General features: G+C 52.9%; 1 protein-coding gene across 17 annotated transcripts in view; it reads right to left on the bottom strand.

The window, feature by feature from the left end:
- NDST1 (N-deacetylase and N-sulfotransferase 1) overlaps positions 1-19,182 on the bottom strand; it is a 72,781-nt gene that overhangs the window by 32,471 nt on the left and 21,128 nt on the right. For 6 of the 17 annotated variants that reach the window (XM_078004250.1, XM_078004249.1, XM_015141190.3 and 3 more), the window contains exons 2-3: positions 17,615-17,694; positions 3,724-4,623 (exon numbers count right to left, since the gene is read on the bottom strand). In XM_078004250.1, the coding sequence (XP_077860376.1) occupies positions 3,724-4,236 (513 nt within the window). In that variant the 5' untranslated portion in view covers positions 4,237-4,623; positions 17,615-17,694. 17 annotated transcript variants of the gene reach the window in all.

Raw genomic sequence — 19,182 nt, 5'->3', positions numbered from 1 at the left:
CTTGGGCTGCGTGGGGACAAAAGCGGTAGGGCCCTGAGACATTTCAGGCCTTGTCCATTGCCTGCTGAGGCCTGGGATGCCACACAGGACCGCGGGTGCTGAGGGATCCCATTTCAAAGTCCCGACCCTGAGCTGACTGCCAGGTGCTGGCGGCTCAGTCAGCTGCCCAGCCATCCGGGAAGGCAGAAAGCCAAGTCACTGATGGCCTATCCGCTGGCAATGAAACGAACCAGCCAAGAAGGGAATGGAGGGCCTCAGCACCGAGAGGCTGGCCTCACTGCAGGCCTCACCCCACAGCACTGGAAATCCCTCTTGCTCCTCACCACTGAGGACCCACTCCGGAGACACCAAATCTTCCAATGGGGTCCGCCAGGCAGAGGGAGGAGGAGCCCTGATTCGGGAATGCCGAGGTGGAGGCCAAGCACAGACCTCACCATTACCTGGGGGACCTTGGGAATCCCACATCTCCTCTCTGAGCCTCAGGCTCCCTGTCAGTCCACTTGCTCTTATATTATCTCCTGTGGCTGGGTTAGAAACAACAAGCTTGACTATCAGATCTTGGTTCTATGACTTACCACAGGTTGAGCATCCCTAATCTGAAAATCCAAAATGCTCCAAAATCCAAAACTTTTTGAGCACCAGTGTGACCCCCAAATGTCATGCTCAAAGGAAATGCTTATTGCAGCATTCTGGATTTCAGATTGTCAGATTAGGGACGCTCAACTGGTAAGTAGAATGCAAGCATTCCAAAATCTGAGACCCTTCTGGTCTCCAGTATTTCAGACAAGAGACATTCAACCTGTAGCTATGTCATTCTGCACAAACCATTTAACTTTTTGAACCTCAGGTCCTTATCTGAAAATAAAATGCCTACTTCACAGAATAGCTATGAGAATTAGCCATGAAATGCCTGCAAAGCACTGAGCTCAGTGACTGGGACACAACAGTGAAAAGGTGAGGTAGTCCTTGCCAGACCCCTGCCAGGGTGTGTTTAGCTCCAGGTCACCTGGAATTTCAAGGATGAGGCATGACAGTGCCAGGAAGTAGGGATCCAGATGAGGGTGACCCTATTCCCACCCTCCAAGATCTCACAGGGGCACACATTGGTCAGGACCACAAGACAGACACAGCGCTACCACCGCTGTATGCGGAACCTGGAGATGACAAAGCATGAGAGCTGCCATCTATTGAGTGGCTCCGGTACCAGACAATGGGCTCAGTGCTCCCCACCCACCATCTTGTTTTCAACACAGACCAGTGAGGCAGGAGCTGTAATTGGCCCCGCTTTGCAGATGAGTTGAGCATTTTTACCCAAAGTCACTCTGTTTCTAAGTGACAGAGAGATCTGAACCTGTCTGGACTTTTAAGTCCCTGCTCTCACACTGCCCTGGGAATCCAGCATCAGTGGGAACTGGAAAATGAGTCTCCAGATCCCTGGAGCCCACAAACACTCCCCACTTGGCAAGTTCAGCACACAGCGGGGAAGCTGGTCTTGAGGAAAGAGTGGAGAGATGTACCTTGACCACCAGGGGGCATGCATTTGAGCAGAAAATCACAGGCCTCTGCTCAAAACCAAGGATAGTCTTGTCCCAGGCAACAGGGTAGGAAGAGCACCAAGTCCTGGAATTACCACTGGCCCCACAGGGAGACTCTGAATGTGTCCCCACCCCTCCCTGGGTCTCCTGTTCACCTTCTGCAGAGCAAGGAATTGGGGCCAGACAGCACCCAGCTCCACTGTACCAATTATGCCCAATGACCATAGCCCACTGCCTGGTCCCCAGAAACAGTGGGAGCTCTGTGCAATGGGTGTGACCTCTGATGCCACTTCTCCTGAATAAATGGCATGTGAGGCTCCTGGACTCGTCACATCGTGGTTAAGACTAAGGCCTCTGGGGCCAGACTGCTTGAGTTCAAATACCAGACCTATACTCATCAGAGGCGTAAGCCTGGACACACTGCTTATCCTCTCTTTGCCTCAGTTTCCTCCTATCTTAAATCAGGCTGCTAGCCACCTGCCTTGGTGTGAAGTGTGTGAATCTGCATGACGCATGTAGATGGTGCATGGCACTGAGTGAGCACTCAATAAACGCCAGCAGTCCTGACGCTTTTCAGGCCTGGGGCTCTGAATAGAACTTAATGAAGTTCATGGCAGGAAAGGGTACAGAGTCCAAGAGAAAAGAGAAAAACAGACAATGAAGATAGTCTGACTTGATGTCATTGTAAAGCCATAAATCAGGCCAGCGTTCCCCTGAGGGCACTCTGTAAAAGAAAGGGTTTTGTGATCAAGCCAGTTGAGAACAAATCTCACTGGTTGCTCTACTGCAGGACTTCTAAGGGCCTTCAAATTCTTGGCTCACAACACCTTTCAGTGGCAGAGCTTCCTGCTGTATTAGTGTGTAAAAGAACATGCCATGAGAAACCCTGCAGGAGACAAGGCCCAGTGCACAAGCACACCAGGAAGGCCTGGCACAAACGGGCACCCAGCAGCAGACACAGGCCACTTCTGACCCATCTCCCGCTCCTCCTCTCCCGCTTCTCCTCTCCTGGCTCACACCAAGCAAGAGGCTGCTTTAGGACTTGTGCACTTACTGTCCCTTCTTCCTGGAAGGCTCTTTGCGCAGAAAGCCACACAGCTCCTCCCTTCACTTATTTCAGGTCACTTTATCAAAGACGACTTTCCCAAAATAACGTCAAGCTCCCACCCCCGCTGCCCTCTGTGTCCTTTCCCTGCTTTGTTGCTTTTTGTACTGATCACACCTGCCCCATCCTGTGTTTATTTGCTCACTGCCTGTCACCCACCCACTCCCACAGCACTGAAATGCCAGCTGCATGACAGCAGGGACTTTGACTACTTCGATCACCGCTAGCACAGGACCACAAACACTGTGAGTGCTCAGTAAATATTTGTTGAATGAAGGAACAAATTCCCTGCCACCTCCAAAGCATTCAACTAGAGTCCCAGCTAGTGTCTGTTTTCATCTTGCAGGTCAGACTTCTCTGACCACAGCCTCTGGATCCCCCGCCATTCCCAACCTCGCCGCCCCAAGGACAGATTCTCTGTGACACCCTTTCTACAAGGACCCCAATCCCAGCGGTCATTCTGGGAGCCCCATAAAGCCCAGAGCAGCTCCCCATCTGCCCAGCGGGATTTCATTCTTCTCTTTCTCCTCATGCAAAATGGCTCTGGGTCAGGAGGTACATTAACGCCGTACTCCACCACCACCAAGAGGAAAGAGCATGGGATAGAGAGCCCAAACTATCCATGTCTAGGTTCAAATCTTGGCTTCCCCACTTACAGGCTGCATAACCTTACATAAGTAACTTAACCCCCAGAGCCTTGGTTCGCTCATCTGAAATATGGGTGCACACGCCCTCCCTAGGGGAGGTTGCCTTGACAGGTTTTGGGGCACCTAGCAGAGCATGCCCCTCTGACTTCACACTTATCCCTGTGGCCTCCTTTACACAAGCACCTGCTGTGTGCTGGACCCCATGCACAGCAGGCGATCCCCCTGGCACGCTCCCCTAATACTTACGAAGCACTTGCCAGGCAGTGGGCACCACAGGCTCCCAGTGCTTTACCTATACTCACTCATTTAACCCTCCCAACAACCCCGGGAGGCGGGTGCTACCATTACACCCACTTCACAGATGAGAAGTCAGGCACTGAGCTGTCAGTCTGGAGAGGGGGCTCCGAACTGCTCAAGGACCCTGCTTCTTGTGTACCTTGAAGAAGCCAATGATGCCCACGCCGTAGGCCACACAGTACTTGTCCAGCAGCTCCCGGTTCCAGGCGTCCAGGTTGACATACTTGAGGATGTTCTCATAGATGATGAGGGCGAAGCGGCCACGGCCCTTGTCAGTGAGCGTGGGCATGTCACCCTTGCCCGGCGCAATCTCTGTGCGGTATTTGAAGCGGCTGGACTCCAGGATGGCCACCACCTCCTGGCCCAGTTGCGAGTAGAGGCTCTCCACAAAGACCAGCACCAACGGGTCCGTGCGGGAAGGGGTGGCTGCCTGCACAGGCTTGAGCGGCAGCAGGCGACTGGGGGCCACGGGCGGCGGGTCCCCGCAGTCAGGCTCGGGGGCATCCGCCGAGGGCTCCAGGCCTCGCTTCCAGCCATATAGGTAGTAGGCCGAGATGAACACGCTAAACAGGCAGAAGACGAACAGCAGGAAAAGGACAGCCTGCGGGGACACGTGCCGACACAGCCTCCGGAGGCATGCCAGGGCAGGCATCCTGGCCTCCGAGACCTTGGCCACCGGAGGCCCGGCCTGCCCTGGCTACCCCAAGGCCCCACACAGGAGGAGACACGAGAATCGTCCACTGACCAACAAATTCACAGAGACTTAGGAAGCAAGGCCCTTGTGGGGCACTGGGAGTGGAGGATCTGGGCCCCCGGTCCTTCCTCCCAGCCAGGGGCGCAGTCCACAGGCTGGTCACGCTCCTTCCTTCCTCCGCGCCCCTTTATGTCACCATGGCAAACCCCCGCGTGGTCCTGTGCAGAGCAGAAGTGCCCCAGGGCGTCAGGGCCTTCTGGGGGTGCAGGGCAGCAGGCCAGAGGACACTGGGCAGGCCTGGGGGTGCCGCATGCCGCTCACTCCGTGAGGACCACGGGACTAAGGCTGTGGAGAGTGGAGAGAACAGGAGCGTCAGAGTGTGGGCTTCAGGGTTCAGCTAACTGTGGACACGTGGGAGCTGACCTAACAGTGCCCAAGTGCAAGTACGGCTGCTAAACCAAGGTTGCATGATTTGCAGCAAGCTCTTTAATATCTCTGAGCCCCCGTTTCCCCACTTGTAAAATGGGGCAGACAATAAATAATATGAACCCATCTCACGAGGGGTTGGAGGATTAAGTCCAACAACGTTTGTAAATGACTTAGAGCAGTACCTAGCATATGGTATCCACAAATGGGAGTTGCTATTTTTGATCATTATCAGAGCCCAAGACTAGGCCAAGGAAAATCCAAGAGCAGGAAGGATGGGGAGAGATAATAAACATTTGCACAGCCTGGGAACTAGAGGTAGAATTCTAAATCATGACTGAATACCACATCCTCGCCATATTCCATTCCCTTCCTAACCTGTTGCTCTCTTTGAATGAGCCCAGCAGCCCCATCTGATAGATGGAAAGACTGAGTCTCCATCCGAGGAATGAAGGCTCAGAACGAAGCCAAGCCAGGATTCATTAGCGGGCTGCGGGGCATGTGTGACTTATCAGTGTGAGAAGGCCCCAGGTGACCATTACACCGTCCGAGCATCAGTGAGCTCATCTGTAACACCAGCACCCCCGCAGCTCATGGCTATAGCTGAGCGTTAAGCAAATGTGTCTGAGGAGCTTGACACAAGAAACATGACAGCTGTCATATTTGCCCCTCATGTAACCAGGCATCTCTCATCCTCGGGGTACATACCCACAGGTGCACACAACAGCCTAGGACAACAGGTGACCAAACAGCCTTCCTGAGGATCGCTATACTGCCACAGGATGCAGAGGGGAGGCCTCCCCTGCCCTGGACCTTCTGTCCACCCAGGCAGCCAAAACTCTCAGTTCCAGCCTCCCCCTCAGCCTGAATCCCCCGCACCCAGGCCATGCCTCCTGGACTCATCTCACTGGAAAGAGTTAATGAAGACCCACATACACGACACAAAGGCCCCAATTCTCTCATCCCAAACAGCAACCCCAAGCACAGCCTTCCAGTCTCCCTTAAATAGTAATGAAGTCACAAAAAGTGAGATTTCCCAGCAACCTAAGGAGCAACTTTCTTTTCTTTTTTTTTTTTTTTTTTTTTTAGGCAGAATTCACTCTTGTTGCCCAGACTGGACAATGGTGTGATCTCGGCTTGCCACAACCTCCACCTCCTGGGTTCAAGTGATTCTCCTGCCACAGCCTCCTGAGTAGCTGGGATTACAAGCATGCACCACCTCGCTCAGCTAATGTTTTATTTTTAGTAGAGATGGGGTTTCTCCATGTTGATCAGGCTGGTCTCGAACTCCTGACCTCAGGTGATTCGCCCGCCTTGGCCTACCAAACTGCTGGGATTATAGGCATGAGTCACCACACCTGGTCCCCAAGGAGCAACTTTCTATCAGTCACAGCGGCTCAAAGCTAGCAGGAGAGTTGCCCGGGTCTAGATGGAAGGTGTAAGAGCCAGGGCTAAAGAGGCCGGGGGGACTTCAAGGTTTGAGCCCAGCCTAGGGGGTAAAGATCTTTGAAATCCCTTCCAGCCCCAAGACCACACGATGTGCTCGGCATGGGTACAGCATGCCTCAGACCCAACAGCTGCACTTCCAGGAATTTATCCTAGAGGTATTACTGCACAAGTGTGTAAAGATGTCTGCACAAGAACACAAATCCTAGTGCTGCTTATAACAGCAAATCCCAAACAATGGGAGATTGTAACACAAGGGTCGGGCGTGGTGGCTCATGCCTGTAATCCCAGAATTTTGGGAGGCCGAGGAAGGCGGATCACTTGAGGTCAGGAGTTCAAGACCAGCCTGGGCAAATGGTGAAACCTCATCTCTACTAAAAATACAAAAATTAGTCAGGCATGGTGACAGACACCTGTAGTCCCAGCTACTCAGGAGGCTGAGGCAGGGGAATCACTTGAACCTGGGAGGCGGAGGGTGCAGTGAGCCGAGATTACATCACTGCACTCCAGCCTGGGTGACAGAGCGAGACCCCATCTAAAAAAACAAAAGAGGGAAATTATAATACAAGCATCACGATGAAATCCTAGGCAGCCATTTACAATATGTTGAAGAAGGACATGTACTGACATAGAAATATAATTACCATATATATTGTCAAAGTCAAAAACATTCATAGGCCGGGCACAGTGGCTCAAGCCTGTAATCCCAGCACTTTGGGAGGCCGAGATGGGCGGATCACGAGGTCAGGAGATCAAGACCATCCTGGCTAACACGGTGAAACCTCGTCTCTACTAAAAAATACAAAAAATTAGCTGGGTGAGGTGGCGGGCACCTGTAGTCCCAGCTACTCGGGAGGCTGAGGCAGGAGAATGGCGTGAACCCGGGAGGCGGAGCTTGCAGTGAGCTGAGATCCGGCCACTGCACTCCAGCCTGGGCGACAGAGCGAGGCTCCATCTCAAAAAAAAAAAAAAAAAAAAATTTATAAAACGGTTTGTACGTGTGGTCACAATTTTGTTAAACACTTTTGTGCATAGGCTAGAAACCGGTGCTAAATGCAAAAAAAAAAAAAAAAAAAAAAAGAAAAAGAAACATTAACAGTGATTATCTCTGGGTGATTTTTATTTCCGTTTTTTGTTTGTGAAATGAGGAGGTGACTAGGATAACAGGTCTGGTCTCAGCTCTGCCATGATGCACTGTGTGACCCCCTCTGGGCTTCCTGCATGTTAGAAGGGGGTTGGGACAGGTGATCTCTGGGGGCTCCTTCACCTCTGATATTCTACATTTCAGTGCCAGTACCCTGAGGAACCAGAGGCAGCCAAGAAAATGGGCACCTGCAATGCAGTGGGATAAGTGTGACAGGCGGGGATGGAAGGGGTATTCGGAAGAACTCAGGGGTCCTTAACTCTTCTGGCAGGGAGAAGGAGGGGACAGGGAAGGCTTCCTGGAGGAAGGATACCTAAGCTGACCAGAATAAGTAAGGGTTGGGCAGGGGTGGATAGAGGAAATGGCACATACCACAGCTTGGAGATAAGAGCATGTGTGGCGCTTTCCAGGGACTCCCTGCAATTCTAGCTGAGAGCAGGGCAAGAAGGAGCAGGTGTCCTGGGCAGAGCCAGGAAGGCTGGGGTGACTGGTCCTGTTTATACTCAGGGTACCCAGGTGTCCCATTTACCACTGATAAGGACAGCCTGTGGCAGCAGCCCAGCCCCACCTCTTGGCCTAGGGCCAGGACAGAAGCACAGTGGGGAGGAGGCGGGGATGCCCTGATGGTGCCCCGCCCACGCTGGCCACCCAACCCCACGGAAGCGGGGGAGAGCAGCCACCAGCCACTCCTCGCAGGCCTGAGTGCGGTGGTCAGTGACCCTCTATCAGATTAACAACCTTCCAGAGTGTGAATTATGCAGCTCAGAGTCTCAGGAATGTGGGAGCCACGAACCCCTGTGGGAATCTGACATTTTTCAGACATAAAAAATATGCACATTAAAAAATGCACATGGTTGCCAGAGGTTGGGCGTTGAGAGTATGAATCAGCGGAGCAAAGAGAATTTTTTTGGCAGTGAAACTATGTGTATGAGACGACGATGGTGGATACATGTCATTATACATTTGTCCAAACCCACAGAATGCATACCACCAGGGCTGAACCTGAAAGTAAACTATGGACTCTGGGTGATAATGATGTGTCAGTGCAGGGTCATCTGTTGTAACAAATTTACCACTCTGGGTTGGACACAGTGGCTCACACCTGTAGTACCCTGACCCTGGGAGGTGGAGGCAGGAGGATCACTTGAGGCTAGGAGTTTAAGACCAGTCTGGGCAATATAGCAAGACCCCCATCTCTACAAAGAAAAAAAAAAAACATGAGCCAGGTGTCAGAGAATGTGCCTGTAGACCCAGCTACTCAGAAGGCTGAGGCAGGAGGATCACTTGGGCCCATGAGGTCAAGACTACAGTGGCCATAATTGTGCCACTGCATTCCAGCCTGAGCGACACAGCAAGACACCATCTCAAAAAAAAAAAAAAAAAAAAAAAAAAAAAGTACCACTTTAGTGGGGGATGTTGATAATAGGGGAAGCTGTGTGTGTGTGTGTACAGGGGAAGAGGGCATATGGGAACTCTCTGTACCTTACTTTCAGTTTTGCTGTGAATGTAAAACTAAAAATCTAAACAATAAAGTCATACACACACACACACACACACACACACACACACATATACACACACACACATATGCTAGAAAATGTCATAATGGTGTGGTGGCTCTCACCTGTCATCCCAGCACTTTGGGAGGCTAAGGTGGGCGGATCACTTCAGGTTAGGAGTTCAAGACCAGCCTGACCAACATGGTGAAACCCCATCTCCACTAAAAATATAAAAATTAGCTAGGCATGGTGGCAGGCATCTGTAATCCCAGCTACTCGGGAGGCTGAGGCAAGAGAATCACTTGAACCCGGGAGGCAGAGCTTGCAGTGAGCTGAGATCCGGCCACTGTACTCCAGCCTGTGCAATAGAGCAAGACTCCGTCTCAAAAAAATATATATCATAATAATTTCAAGGAGTTCAGAGCCTCCCTGTCACCCATCCACAGACCTAAAGTCCTAGACTAATGGACCCTACTGGTTACACATGCAGACTGGAGCCAAGTGGCTTCGGTTCAAAACTAAGCTCCACCACCTAGTAGCTGTGTAATCTTGGGCGGGTTATTTAACTTCTCAGTGCCTCAGTTTCCTAGCATGTAAAATGGAAATTCTACCTACTTCCCACGGTTGTGAACATTAAATGAGTTGATACAGAAGATGCTCAGAACCATGCCCGGCACACAGCTGCTGTTATCACGCACCCCTGTTGCTTATTTAACATACTTATGACAATCCCTCACGATGCGGATCACAGCTTAGCTCACGAAGTGCTTTCAAGCTCATCCCTCTCTTGAGAGTCTGACAGCCCTAGGACTCAGGCAGGGGAGGGCAACTCATTTCACAGAGGGAGAGCAAGGGCTGAGGCAGGCAGGCACCAAACACACTTATTACACAGAGGGCCAGGCAGCCAGGGCTGCTGTCCTCCTCTCACAGCATGCCTGAAAAGCAGCCCTATCTTTGTGGGCTGTGGCCCTTACTGGGAGCTGGCTGGCTGCCTGGATAGAAGCCAGGAAGCTAAAGATAAGGCCATGGCAAAACACAGGGCAGAGGGAGAGCAAGGTAGCCCCTGTTCTCAGAGAAGGCCAAATACCCTGGGGTGGGGGTGGGCGGAGGGAAGTCAGTTGCTTTGTAGCAAGTGCTGGCCACTCAGCCTGCTGGCAAAGAGGACTTCCAGCACAGCCCCTCTGCAACCCACTCAGAGGCTGCCACCCTCCACCCAAGGCCCTCCTCACCCGCCTGCACTCCAGAGCTCCCAAGGCTCAAGGGATAAATAACTGAGGGGCTCCTAATCCCCCCGGAGCCACCAAGGCCTCAAGGACAGCTGGGGCTGAGGCCTCAATGACCCCCACCACCCTGGGCCTTCTGGGCCTCACAGACATCACCAGCAGTTTCCCCTAAATTCCAGCCTCACCCAGACAGTCACCAATCTCGGGCAAGCATCGAGGCTTTTGCTGATGAAATTCCCATTGCCTGGAATGCCTCCCCCGACCCCTTGGGACACTTACTCATCTTTTAAGATCCCAGTTCCAAAGTCATGACCCCTCTGAAGTCATCTCCAACCACTGCCCCCTCTCCCACTCCTAAGTCTCATTCCTCAGGCTCCCGCCTCATCCCTGCTCCACAGTGCAGAGGCTGAAAACCAGGACCGTGGAGCCCAAACAAAATGCAGACTGTGCTCTTTGGCTTGCACAGTATTTTTCTTTAATTTGGGATTTGTTAGCAACATTGTTAAATCAGGAGATTTTACATAAAAGTCAGAACTTCCAACTTTTCTCTAAAGAGGGCAAGTTCTGGTGACACTGGGCACACATCCTCACCCGCCACCATCAGCTGAGGCACTTAAGAGTGCCAGCCTCAAATGGGCCGTGTATCCTGCAGTTAACACCATCAGCATCTCTATGCACAGTCTCACAGCCAACCTCTTCCCTTCATTTGGCTTCCTGCCCAGGCCCTGGGTGTACCTGAGCATGTGGTCTGTGCAGAGTAAACTGGGGGCATTCCTACACATGGCTCTACCTGTAGCCTGCAGATCTGTGGGGCAAGACCAGGGCTTACTGACCTCTGCACAGGCCCTCACCGGCACCCGGCACAGAGCCCTCAGCACAAAACATGTCCTTTCTTCTTCCTCCCCCCATGCCCGGGTGCCACTCAAGGGCAGGAACCAAGTCTGATTCATCGTGGAAGCTCCCACTTTTCCCAGGGTCAGGTCCTTATTGAATACTCAGGATATGAATGAATGAGCAGCTGTTATTATTTCCAATTTACAGATAAGAAGACAAAGACTTCAAGGTGAAGTGACTGGCCACAGTCACATGGAAACCACCAAATCTTGACTCAAATGGGTTTCCTTTCTGACTTTGAGTTTGGTCTTTCATTCCTCCATGAAACCCAAGGGTTTCTACAATAAAAGTAACACCAACAACGTTATAATTATCATCATTATGAATACTGCCGCCATACCTTCAGCACATACTGTGAGCCTGGCATTGTGCTAAGCACTTATTTTTTTTTTTTTTTGAGACGGAGTCTCACTCTGTCACCCAGGCTGGAGTGCAATGGCATGATCTTGGCTCACTGCAACCTCTACCTCCCAGGTTCAAGCAATTCTCCCACCTCAGCCTCCCGAGTAGCTGCGATTACAGGCACCCACCATCATGCCCGGCTAATTTTTGTATTTTTGTAGATATGGGGTTTTGCCATGTTGGCCAGGCTGGTCTTGAACTCCTGACCTCAGATGATCCACCCATGTCGGCTTCCCAAAGTGCTAGGATTACAGGCGTGAGCCACCACTCCAGCCAGCCCTTTTTATACCTCATTTCATGTAATCCTTACAACTAATATTGTTATCCACATTTACAGTTGAGTAAAATAAGGCTCAGAGAGGTTAAGTCACTTGCCCCACATCTAGTCAGTGGCAGAGCTGAAATGTGAACCCAGACCCCATGGGTGGGGGAGATAACTCCACAGCCTTCAGAGGAACCTTGGCTTGGGGTAGGCAGGGGCATGAGGGGAACCTCAGCCACAAAGGCCAGTGGCCCACAGTCCTCAGCCAGGCTCCCACTGCACTCCCCTAGCCCTAGCCCCAGCTTTCCCTGCCAAGGTGCTGAGGATAATGAATGAGATGCTCTGGTTGTCATGGAGATGCCATGGCAACGCTGCACTTTCGGGAAATACCACGGTAACCGTGGCCACTGCTCTGGAGTTGAAGTCACTCTATCTAACATCCCCACCTGAAAACGCTCCCCTGGACCCATAAGAGAAAAGGGGCAGAGGTACAAGGGCCTTCTTACAGGAGCAAGCTGTCGAGAGACTGGGACCAGGGAAAGGGGTCCAGCTTGGGCCTGTGATGAATGCGTGGGCTCCAGGAATGAGCCCAAGAGCTCCGTAAGAGCAGGTATGGAGACAAAGCAAGCCATGCCTTTCACGGTGAATTGTGCCCAGTAACCCAACTCACATGTACACAGTACCTACTGTGCACCAGCAGGCCTCCTGAGAACGGCTGTGCACACCCTTCTATTTCACTCTAGTGGCGACAGCTAGCATAACAGTTAAAGGCCCAGACTGGGGCTAGCCTGCCTGAGCTTGAATCTTTGAATCTTCTCTTTCTTTTTTTAAGAGTCTTGCTCTGTTGCCCACACTCCTTCCAGCCTCCTCCTACTGGGTTCAAGCTTCGAGCGACTTTTGAACCACAGCCTCCTGAGTAGCTGGGATTACAGGCGTCTGCCACCACGCCCAGCTAATTTTTGTATTTTTAGCAGAGACGGGGTTTTGCCAAGTTGCCCAGGCTGGTCTCGAACTCCTGACCTCAAGTGATCCACCTGCCTCGGCCTCCCAAAGTGCTGGGATTATAGACATGAGCCACTGTGCCCAGCATATTTTCATTTTTTGAGACAGTGTCTTTCTCTGTTGCCCAGGCTGGAGTGCAGGGGCACATCACACTTAATGCAGCCTTGACTTCCCATGCTCGAGTGATCCTCCTACCTCAGCCTCCCAAGCAGCTAGGACTACAGGCCTGCGCCACCATGCCCAGCTAATTTTTTAATACAGACAAGGTATCCCTATGTTGCCTAGGCTGGTCTTGAACTCCTGGGCTCAAGCAATCCTCCTACCCTGGCTTCCCAAAGTGCTGGGATTACAGGTACGAGTCACTGCACCCAGCTGGGGCTTGAATGTTGGCTCCATTGTTTACCAGCCTCATGACCTTTGAGCAAATCTCTCAACCTCTCTGAACCTCAGTTTCACTAACTCTAAAATGGGGTTTATACTACTTATCTATCTTGCAGGGCGGCTGCCAAGACAAAGAGAGATGAGGCATGTAAAACACTGAGCTCAGTGCCTGGCACACGGTAATATAAGCTAATAAAATGATTACTCAGTAACAGATTTGGAAAGTGAAGCTCAGGAAGGAACTGGCCCAAGGCCACATATCAAATTAGTAGTCAATTGAGAAAGAGAGAGGAAGGGAGGCCAGGCTGACGCCAGAGGGAAGGAGCAAGAGAATGGGATCCAGGAAGGAGGTCTGAGATCTCTCTGGGAGTGCGGAACAAGCAAAGGACCTGTTTCCTCATCCTGTATTTATTGAGCACCACTAGGTGCCAAGCATGCCACTAGGCACTGAAAATGCAGTGGCGACCATGACCTTACCTCAAGGGTTTCTAGAGGTATCTGGAACCCAAGGTTTCATGTCTCTGGTATGACATGGCTGTAGTGAATGGGGGAAGATGCCCACAGCCCTGAATGCTCACCCAGCCCACATTTTATTTCCAGCCTAGGTCACTCTTGACAATGCCCTCTGTGGACCACACACCTCTCCCCACTCCCTCAACACACACACCACACTCACATGCACACGACAGGCTCAAACGGCATCATCATAGACATCTGCGCCACATGCACAGGGGGTGGGGGCTGAGAGGAGGTCAGTGTAGAAAGAACTCTGCCAGCAGCCTCAGAAGGATGTGAATGGGTACCTGGGCTTGGGCAGGGACTTGAGCAGGGGAGAGCATAGCAGTGGCTGCAGGCCTGGGAACAGGTAGCCCCACATGCACCCAGGGCCACTGCCCATAGGTGATCCAGCCCCTCCTAGCCGGTCACAGCCCCAGCACAGTCACATCATCACCCCCCACCCAGCCACACCCCACAGCTTCCTAGCTCCACCAGCCACCCTACCACAGCCTGCCCCACCCACCACATCCAGCCCAGCAAGGAAAATCCTCCACTTTTGCTTCCCAGCTGTGCGGGAGTTTCTCCGCGTGATTACACCCCCGGGAGGCCGAGACCAGAAGCAAATCTCTTCCTCTGCTGGAATTTGCTGCATGCCCCATCCCCCATCACTCCCACAGTGCTGCCTGGCTGGGGGCCAAGCTGCCGCCTGTCACCCCAGAGTCCAGGACCACCACCACCAGGAAAGAGGCTGTTGGAGGTCTGGCTCAGAGTCGCAGGGCCACAGAGAGCACAGTCTGCCCTGCAGTAAGCCCCTGGGGACACTGAGACCCAGAGAGAGGAAAGGACCTCCTGGCCTTGTGCCATCTGGTGTGCCCCACTCTCATTTACCTTGGTCCATTTTCTTGCCCAGGAAAACCCTGTCCCTCCTCCTCCAATGCTAGCCTCAGCAGGGAAGTGAACAAGCCTGCTCTGGATTTCTAAAGTCCTGGTTGAGCTCCCCTGCTCCACATCCCACCATGTAACACCAGGTATCAGTTGTCCTTGCAACTAGAATGCGGGGCTCCCAACTTCACTGAAAGCTTTGCAAGGCACAAGCCGTCTCCTACCCACAGCAGGTGCTCAAGAGCCTTGTGCCCTTGCCAATTACCTTTCCCTCTGCGAATCTGCTACACAGCATCTCCAAGCTAAATGCATTAATAACATTAACTTCCATTTATGAGACATGCCATGTCTGTGTTACGTGCCATTATTTCAACCTTACCACAGCACCATGACCTAGATTCCCCCCATTATACGGATGAGAAACTGAGGCCCAGAGAGGCCAGTCACTTGCTACAGCCCCCAGAGCTAATAAGAGGGCGAATGGGAACTTCAGCACACAGCTGCTGGGCTCTAGAGCCTGGGCCCCTCATCCCCCATCTCCGCAGCCCCTTTGTGATCACCTAAGACAGCTAACACTTGCCTGATGCCCTGCACATCCCATTCTCCATTCCCTTTGAATAGTTTTCTGTGTTTGTTTTCATCCATTTTATATGTGTTTTAGTATCACAAGCAGCCTCTAGTGATCTTTCTTGGAAGTAGCCCACAGATACCCATCAATCAACAAGGAAACAAAGCATTAAGCACTACTGTTTCACTCCCTGGTTCTCAACTTGTGAATCTGTTCTGGGTTACCTGGCAGGGAAGGCCCAACAGAAAACCTCAGGAACTTAGACCTCACTTGTTGAGAATGTGTCCTTCTTCCAACAGGGCTTGAGTTGCAAGTTTACCTTTGTACCAGCTCTGAAAAAAAGGGCTTACCGAGCAAACATACCAGACAGCCCGGGGGCGGGGCCATGTGGGAAACACAGCAGGTCACCTGCCACCCTCCCCTCCCAAGGACAGGACAGTCCTGACAGTCCTACTGAGGCTCTTCACGCACACCAAGGTTGTCAGGTCCCTCACACAGAATGTTATGCAATAGCCACAAAGCTTCTCAAAACGGGGCTCTCTGCCCACCCTATCCCCAAATCTGCCTATGACAGAGTCAAATCCATCCAGAACTATTTTTTTCTTAGGCTCAGATCACAGACACTCAAAAGGAACAAAGCAGCATATCCAAACACATATCATAACCTCCCTCACTGGTGGCCAACATTAAGCTCCTGCGAACATCTGGGGCTGTGCCAGGAGCCTTCCCTGCTCCAGCACGCTCAATCCTAACACCCTGAAAGAGGTGTCACTGCTATGAGCACTTTACAGACAAGGAAATGGAGGTTCAGAGAGGGTAAGTAACTGCTCGAAGTCACACAGCTGGGCAGAGGTGGAGCTAGGATGCCCCTCCCAGCCCACCCCAGACCTACTCTGCAGTCCTACTTTCCACACCATTCCCAAGTCAGGTCTGCAGCCCAGGAGAAAGGCTTCCTGCAGGCGACCGGCCCCAGGGCTGCTGACCCCACTTCTCTAGCTGAGCTTCAGCCTCCTGGGAAAGCCTGCACTGCAGAGAGGTGCACCATGGGACCCAGCAAGGCAGGACTTCAGCCACAGGGTCCTCACGCCCCCATCAGGTACCCCAATACAAGAAAGGGGGAGGGTGGCTGGGCGCGGTGGCCCCTGCCTGTAATCCCAGCACTTTGGGAGGCTGAGTAGGGCGGATCACAAGGTCCGGAGATTGAGACCATCCTGGCTAACACCGTGAAACCCCGTCTCTACTATAAATACAAAATTAGCCAGATGTGTGGCACATGCCTGTAATCCCAGCAACTCCAGAGGCTGAGGCAGGAAATCGCTTGAACCCAGGAGGTGGAGATTGCAGCGAGCCGAGATGGCGCCATTGCACTCTAGCCTGAGCGAAACTCCATTTCAAAAAAAAAAAAGGCGGGGGGGGCACCTCCTGCCCCAGGCAGAGGCCTCATGCTAAGGAAGAGACAAGAGCAAGGGTCAGAAGCAGGAGATCTCAGCTAGCAGGGCACCGCAAAGGACAATGGCGAGCACCTCACCTCACGGCCTGGCACATGCCAGGCGCTTTACCAAGCACTCTCAACCCTCACTTCACTTATTTGTCATTTATGCCCAGTGAAGTGAAAACAATTTTATCACACCCTGAGCTTCTCCCCTATCTGCCTCCCCTGCAGAGGAGCTGGGAAATGTGGGTCACCACCAGCCCCCACCCTCCTCATGCCCAACTCCAGGCCTCAAATACACCCTGAGAGATTCCAAGGCACAGGCAGACTCAGGGGCCTCCATCTCATGGATGCAGAAGCCAAAATCCATGCGGGCCTGGAAACCACAACAGCCTCCTAGTCCTTCCTGAGGCCGTGAACACTCAGGGGATGAGAGGTCATTGTCCCCTGAATGAGCCAAGCTCCCCCAGCCTGTGAGGTCAGGCAGAATGTGGCCAGGAAGACAGAGGCGGGGGGTGCCACAGCCTCCATTGCTGCCTGTGAGTCTCTGGGCAAGTCCCTTCCCTTCTCTGAGCCTCAGTTTCGGCAACTGCAGTGAGGGGTATGGACTAGAGGAGACGTCTGTGACTTTCTGGGGGTTACAGAACCCTTTGAGAATCTAATGATGGCTATCAGCAGATTCTCTCCCCAGACACACAAATTCAGAGTGGTTGTGACTGGCCCCCATCAAAAGCCAAGTTAAGAACATGGAAATTCTCTAGGGGCCCCTCTGGCTTTGACAAGCCATGGCTCTCACAGTCTAGACAGGACCAAAGCCACAAACACATCAGAGAGCCCCGGGATCTCACCATTCCAGCTTCCCCCGTGGCCCTGAAGTAAATCTTTAACTCTTGGGCCTGCTGGCTTCAGGTGGATTTGTGGACGTGCCCAGCTGTCTAGAGAAGCCACAAGAGAAACTGAGCCCTTCCTTCCCATCCCTCAGCCTCCTCCTCCTTCTCCTCCATCAGGAATCTGCCAGGTCAGCCTCGACCTCTCCCTGGGGCAGTTCCGGGAGCTGCTTCTGATCTGGAATGAAGGTAGGACCCAGTGCCAGGCTCAAGGGCCAACCTGTACCCCAGGCCCCTCCTGGGGGACACACACACATACCACACACATAACACACACACACAAACACACACACACACTCAGGTGGACCTGGAAGGACGGGACAGGGCAGGGGGCCAGGGACAGTGGTCAGAGGGGACAGGAGCCAGGGAGAGAACCAGACCCAGACCCACCAGAGTTCCAGGCAGTGGCATGCGGTTCCTCTTCACTTCGCCACGTCCTCTCGAACGTCCTCTCCTTAACACGGCCGCACCTAATCCCAGGGCCAGGAAAAATGGCATTACTGTTGGCCCAGTCCCCTCCCCAGGAGAAAGGGAAGGCAGAAGGGAGGGAGGTGGCCCTAGAGCACCCTGCGCCACCAACCACGTTCCTAGAAACCTCCACGCCCCTTCATGCCACCTCCCTTGTCAAGGCCTCCAGCCCCTACCTCCTTAACCTCAGAAAGAGGATGTCCTCCTCCGATTCTGCCCCATGCCCAGGGGACCACCGGCACCTTGCTTGTCTCACCCAAGCCCTGCCTGGAGGAGCCTTCCATGGGAAAGGAAAAAGTATGTCCCTGACCCTCATGTCAGTGGGTCTTCTGACCCTCTCAAGAGAGGTAGCAGCCAACAGCAGGAGGAGCGCTCACTGGCAATAAGGATAACTGGGTCCCAGTTCCAGCCCTGGCCCTTCCCTCTCAGACCTCAGTTTCCCCACCTGTCCTGAGAAGAAAAGGAAGGACTGGTATGCCCAGCTGGTGGGAAAAGTGTCTATGATGCTGGCTTTTGGCCCCTGGCCCCACCCAGCTCAGCTCCCAGGCCCTTCCCTGTGCCCCACCCTGCAGAGGAGGAAGAAAGGTGACTGGCAACGGTGTGGAGGGTGTGAGAATCCATGCTGGAGCCCCAAAGTGCTAGAGCTGAAAAGGGTCTTACAAAGACAAGACCCAGAGAGGAGAAGCAACTTGGCCACGGTCACACAGAACACTGGAAAAGGGCCAGGCTGGCCAGGTCTTGCTTCTTGACAGCAAATGCTTAAACGCACCCAGCTGAAAAGGTATTTGCCTTCTTAGAGGATGCCAAGGAGAGCACAAGGCAACGTGACAATGGTAGAATTGCAGGCTCTGAGAGCTGCAGTTTAAAAAAAAAAACATGGCATGTTTATATGTGGGGCTTAAGAATGGAGATTGGGCTGGCTTTCCAGGCTCCTCATGTCACACCACATGGGTGGCCAAGGGTCCTGCCAGCCACAGGGAAATCCTAGGAGCCCCTTCCAGGGATTAGCAGCTTTGGCCACCTCTCAAGAAGTCACCTAAGGCCCAGCAGGCAGGTCCAGCAGTGGTGACAGGGAGAAAGGCTCAGATGGACACCCCACGACTAGTCCACTCTGGAAGATGCCAGAGCCTTGGAGAGAGTGAAAATCCCCCAACCCCGTGGCCAGTGAGGACGGAAGCCAGGTGGGCTAGGGATAACACAGAGGAAGGGAAAAGCTTTGAGCCATCTGGAGCCACAGAAGCCCCCTAATCTCCTAGAGGCCTGGTGGGCACAACACAGGGCCTGCTGAGACCAAGGAGGCTTCACTGAGGGCCCACATGAAAGCAGCCAGTCCCTGTAGACTTGCTGGGGCTTGTCATCAAGACAAAAGCTAGCCACCAACACGCCTTGGGGTGTTAAGGGTCTCAAAGTACTTACATGGAGGCGCAGCTGGCAGGGGGAGGGGGCAGGAGGTGGGGAGAGGTGGGGGTAAGTGGGCCTGGCTTTCTCCA

Source organism: Macaca mulatta, chromosome 6 (genome assembly GCF_049350105.2).
Source record: "Macaca mulatta isolate MMU2019108-1 chromosome 6, T2T-MMU8v2.0, whole genome shotgun sequence".
Lineage (NCBI taxonomy): Eukaryota > Metazoa > Chordata > Mammalia > Primates > Cercopithecidae > Macaca > Macaca mulatta.
The sequence above is the reverse complement of the archived record's forward strand: the minus strand, read 5'-3'. Positions and strand labels throughout refer to the sequence as shown.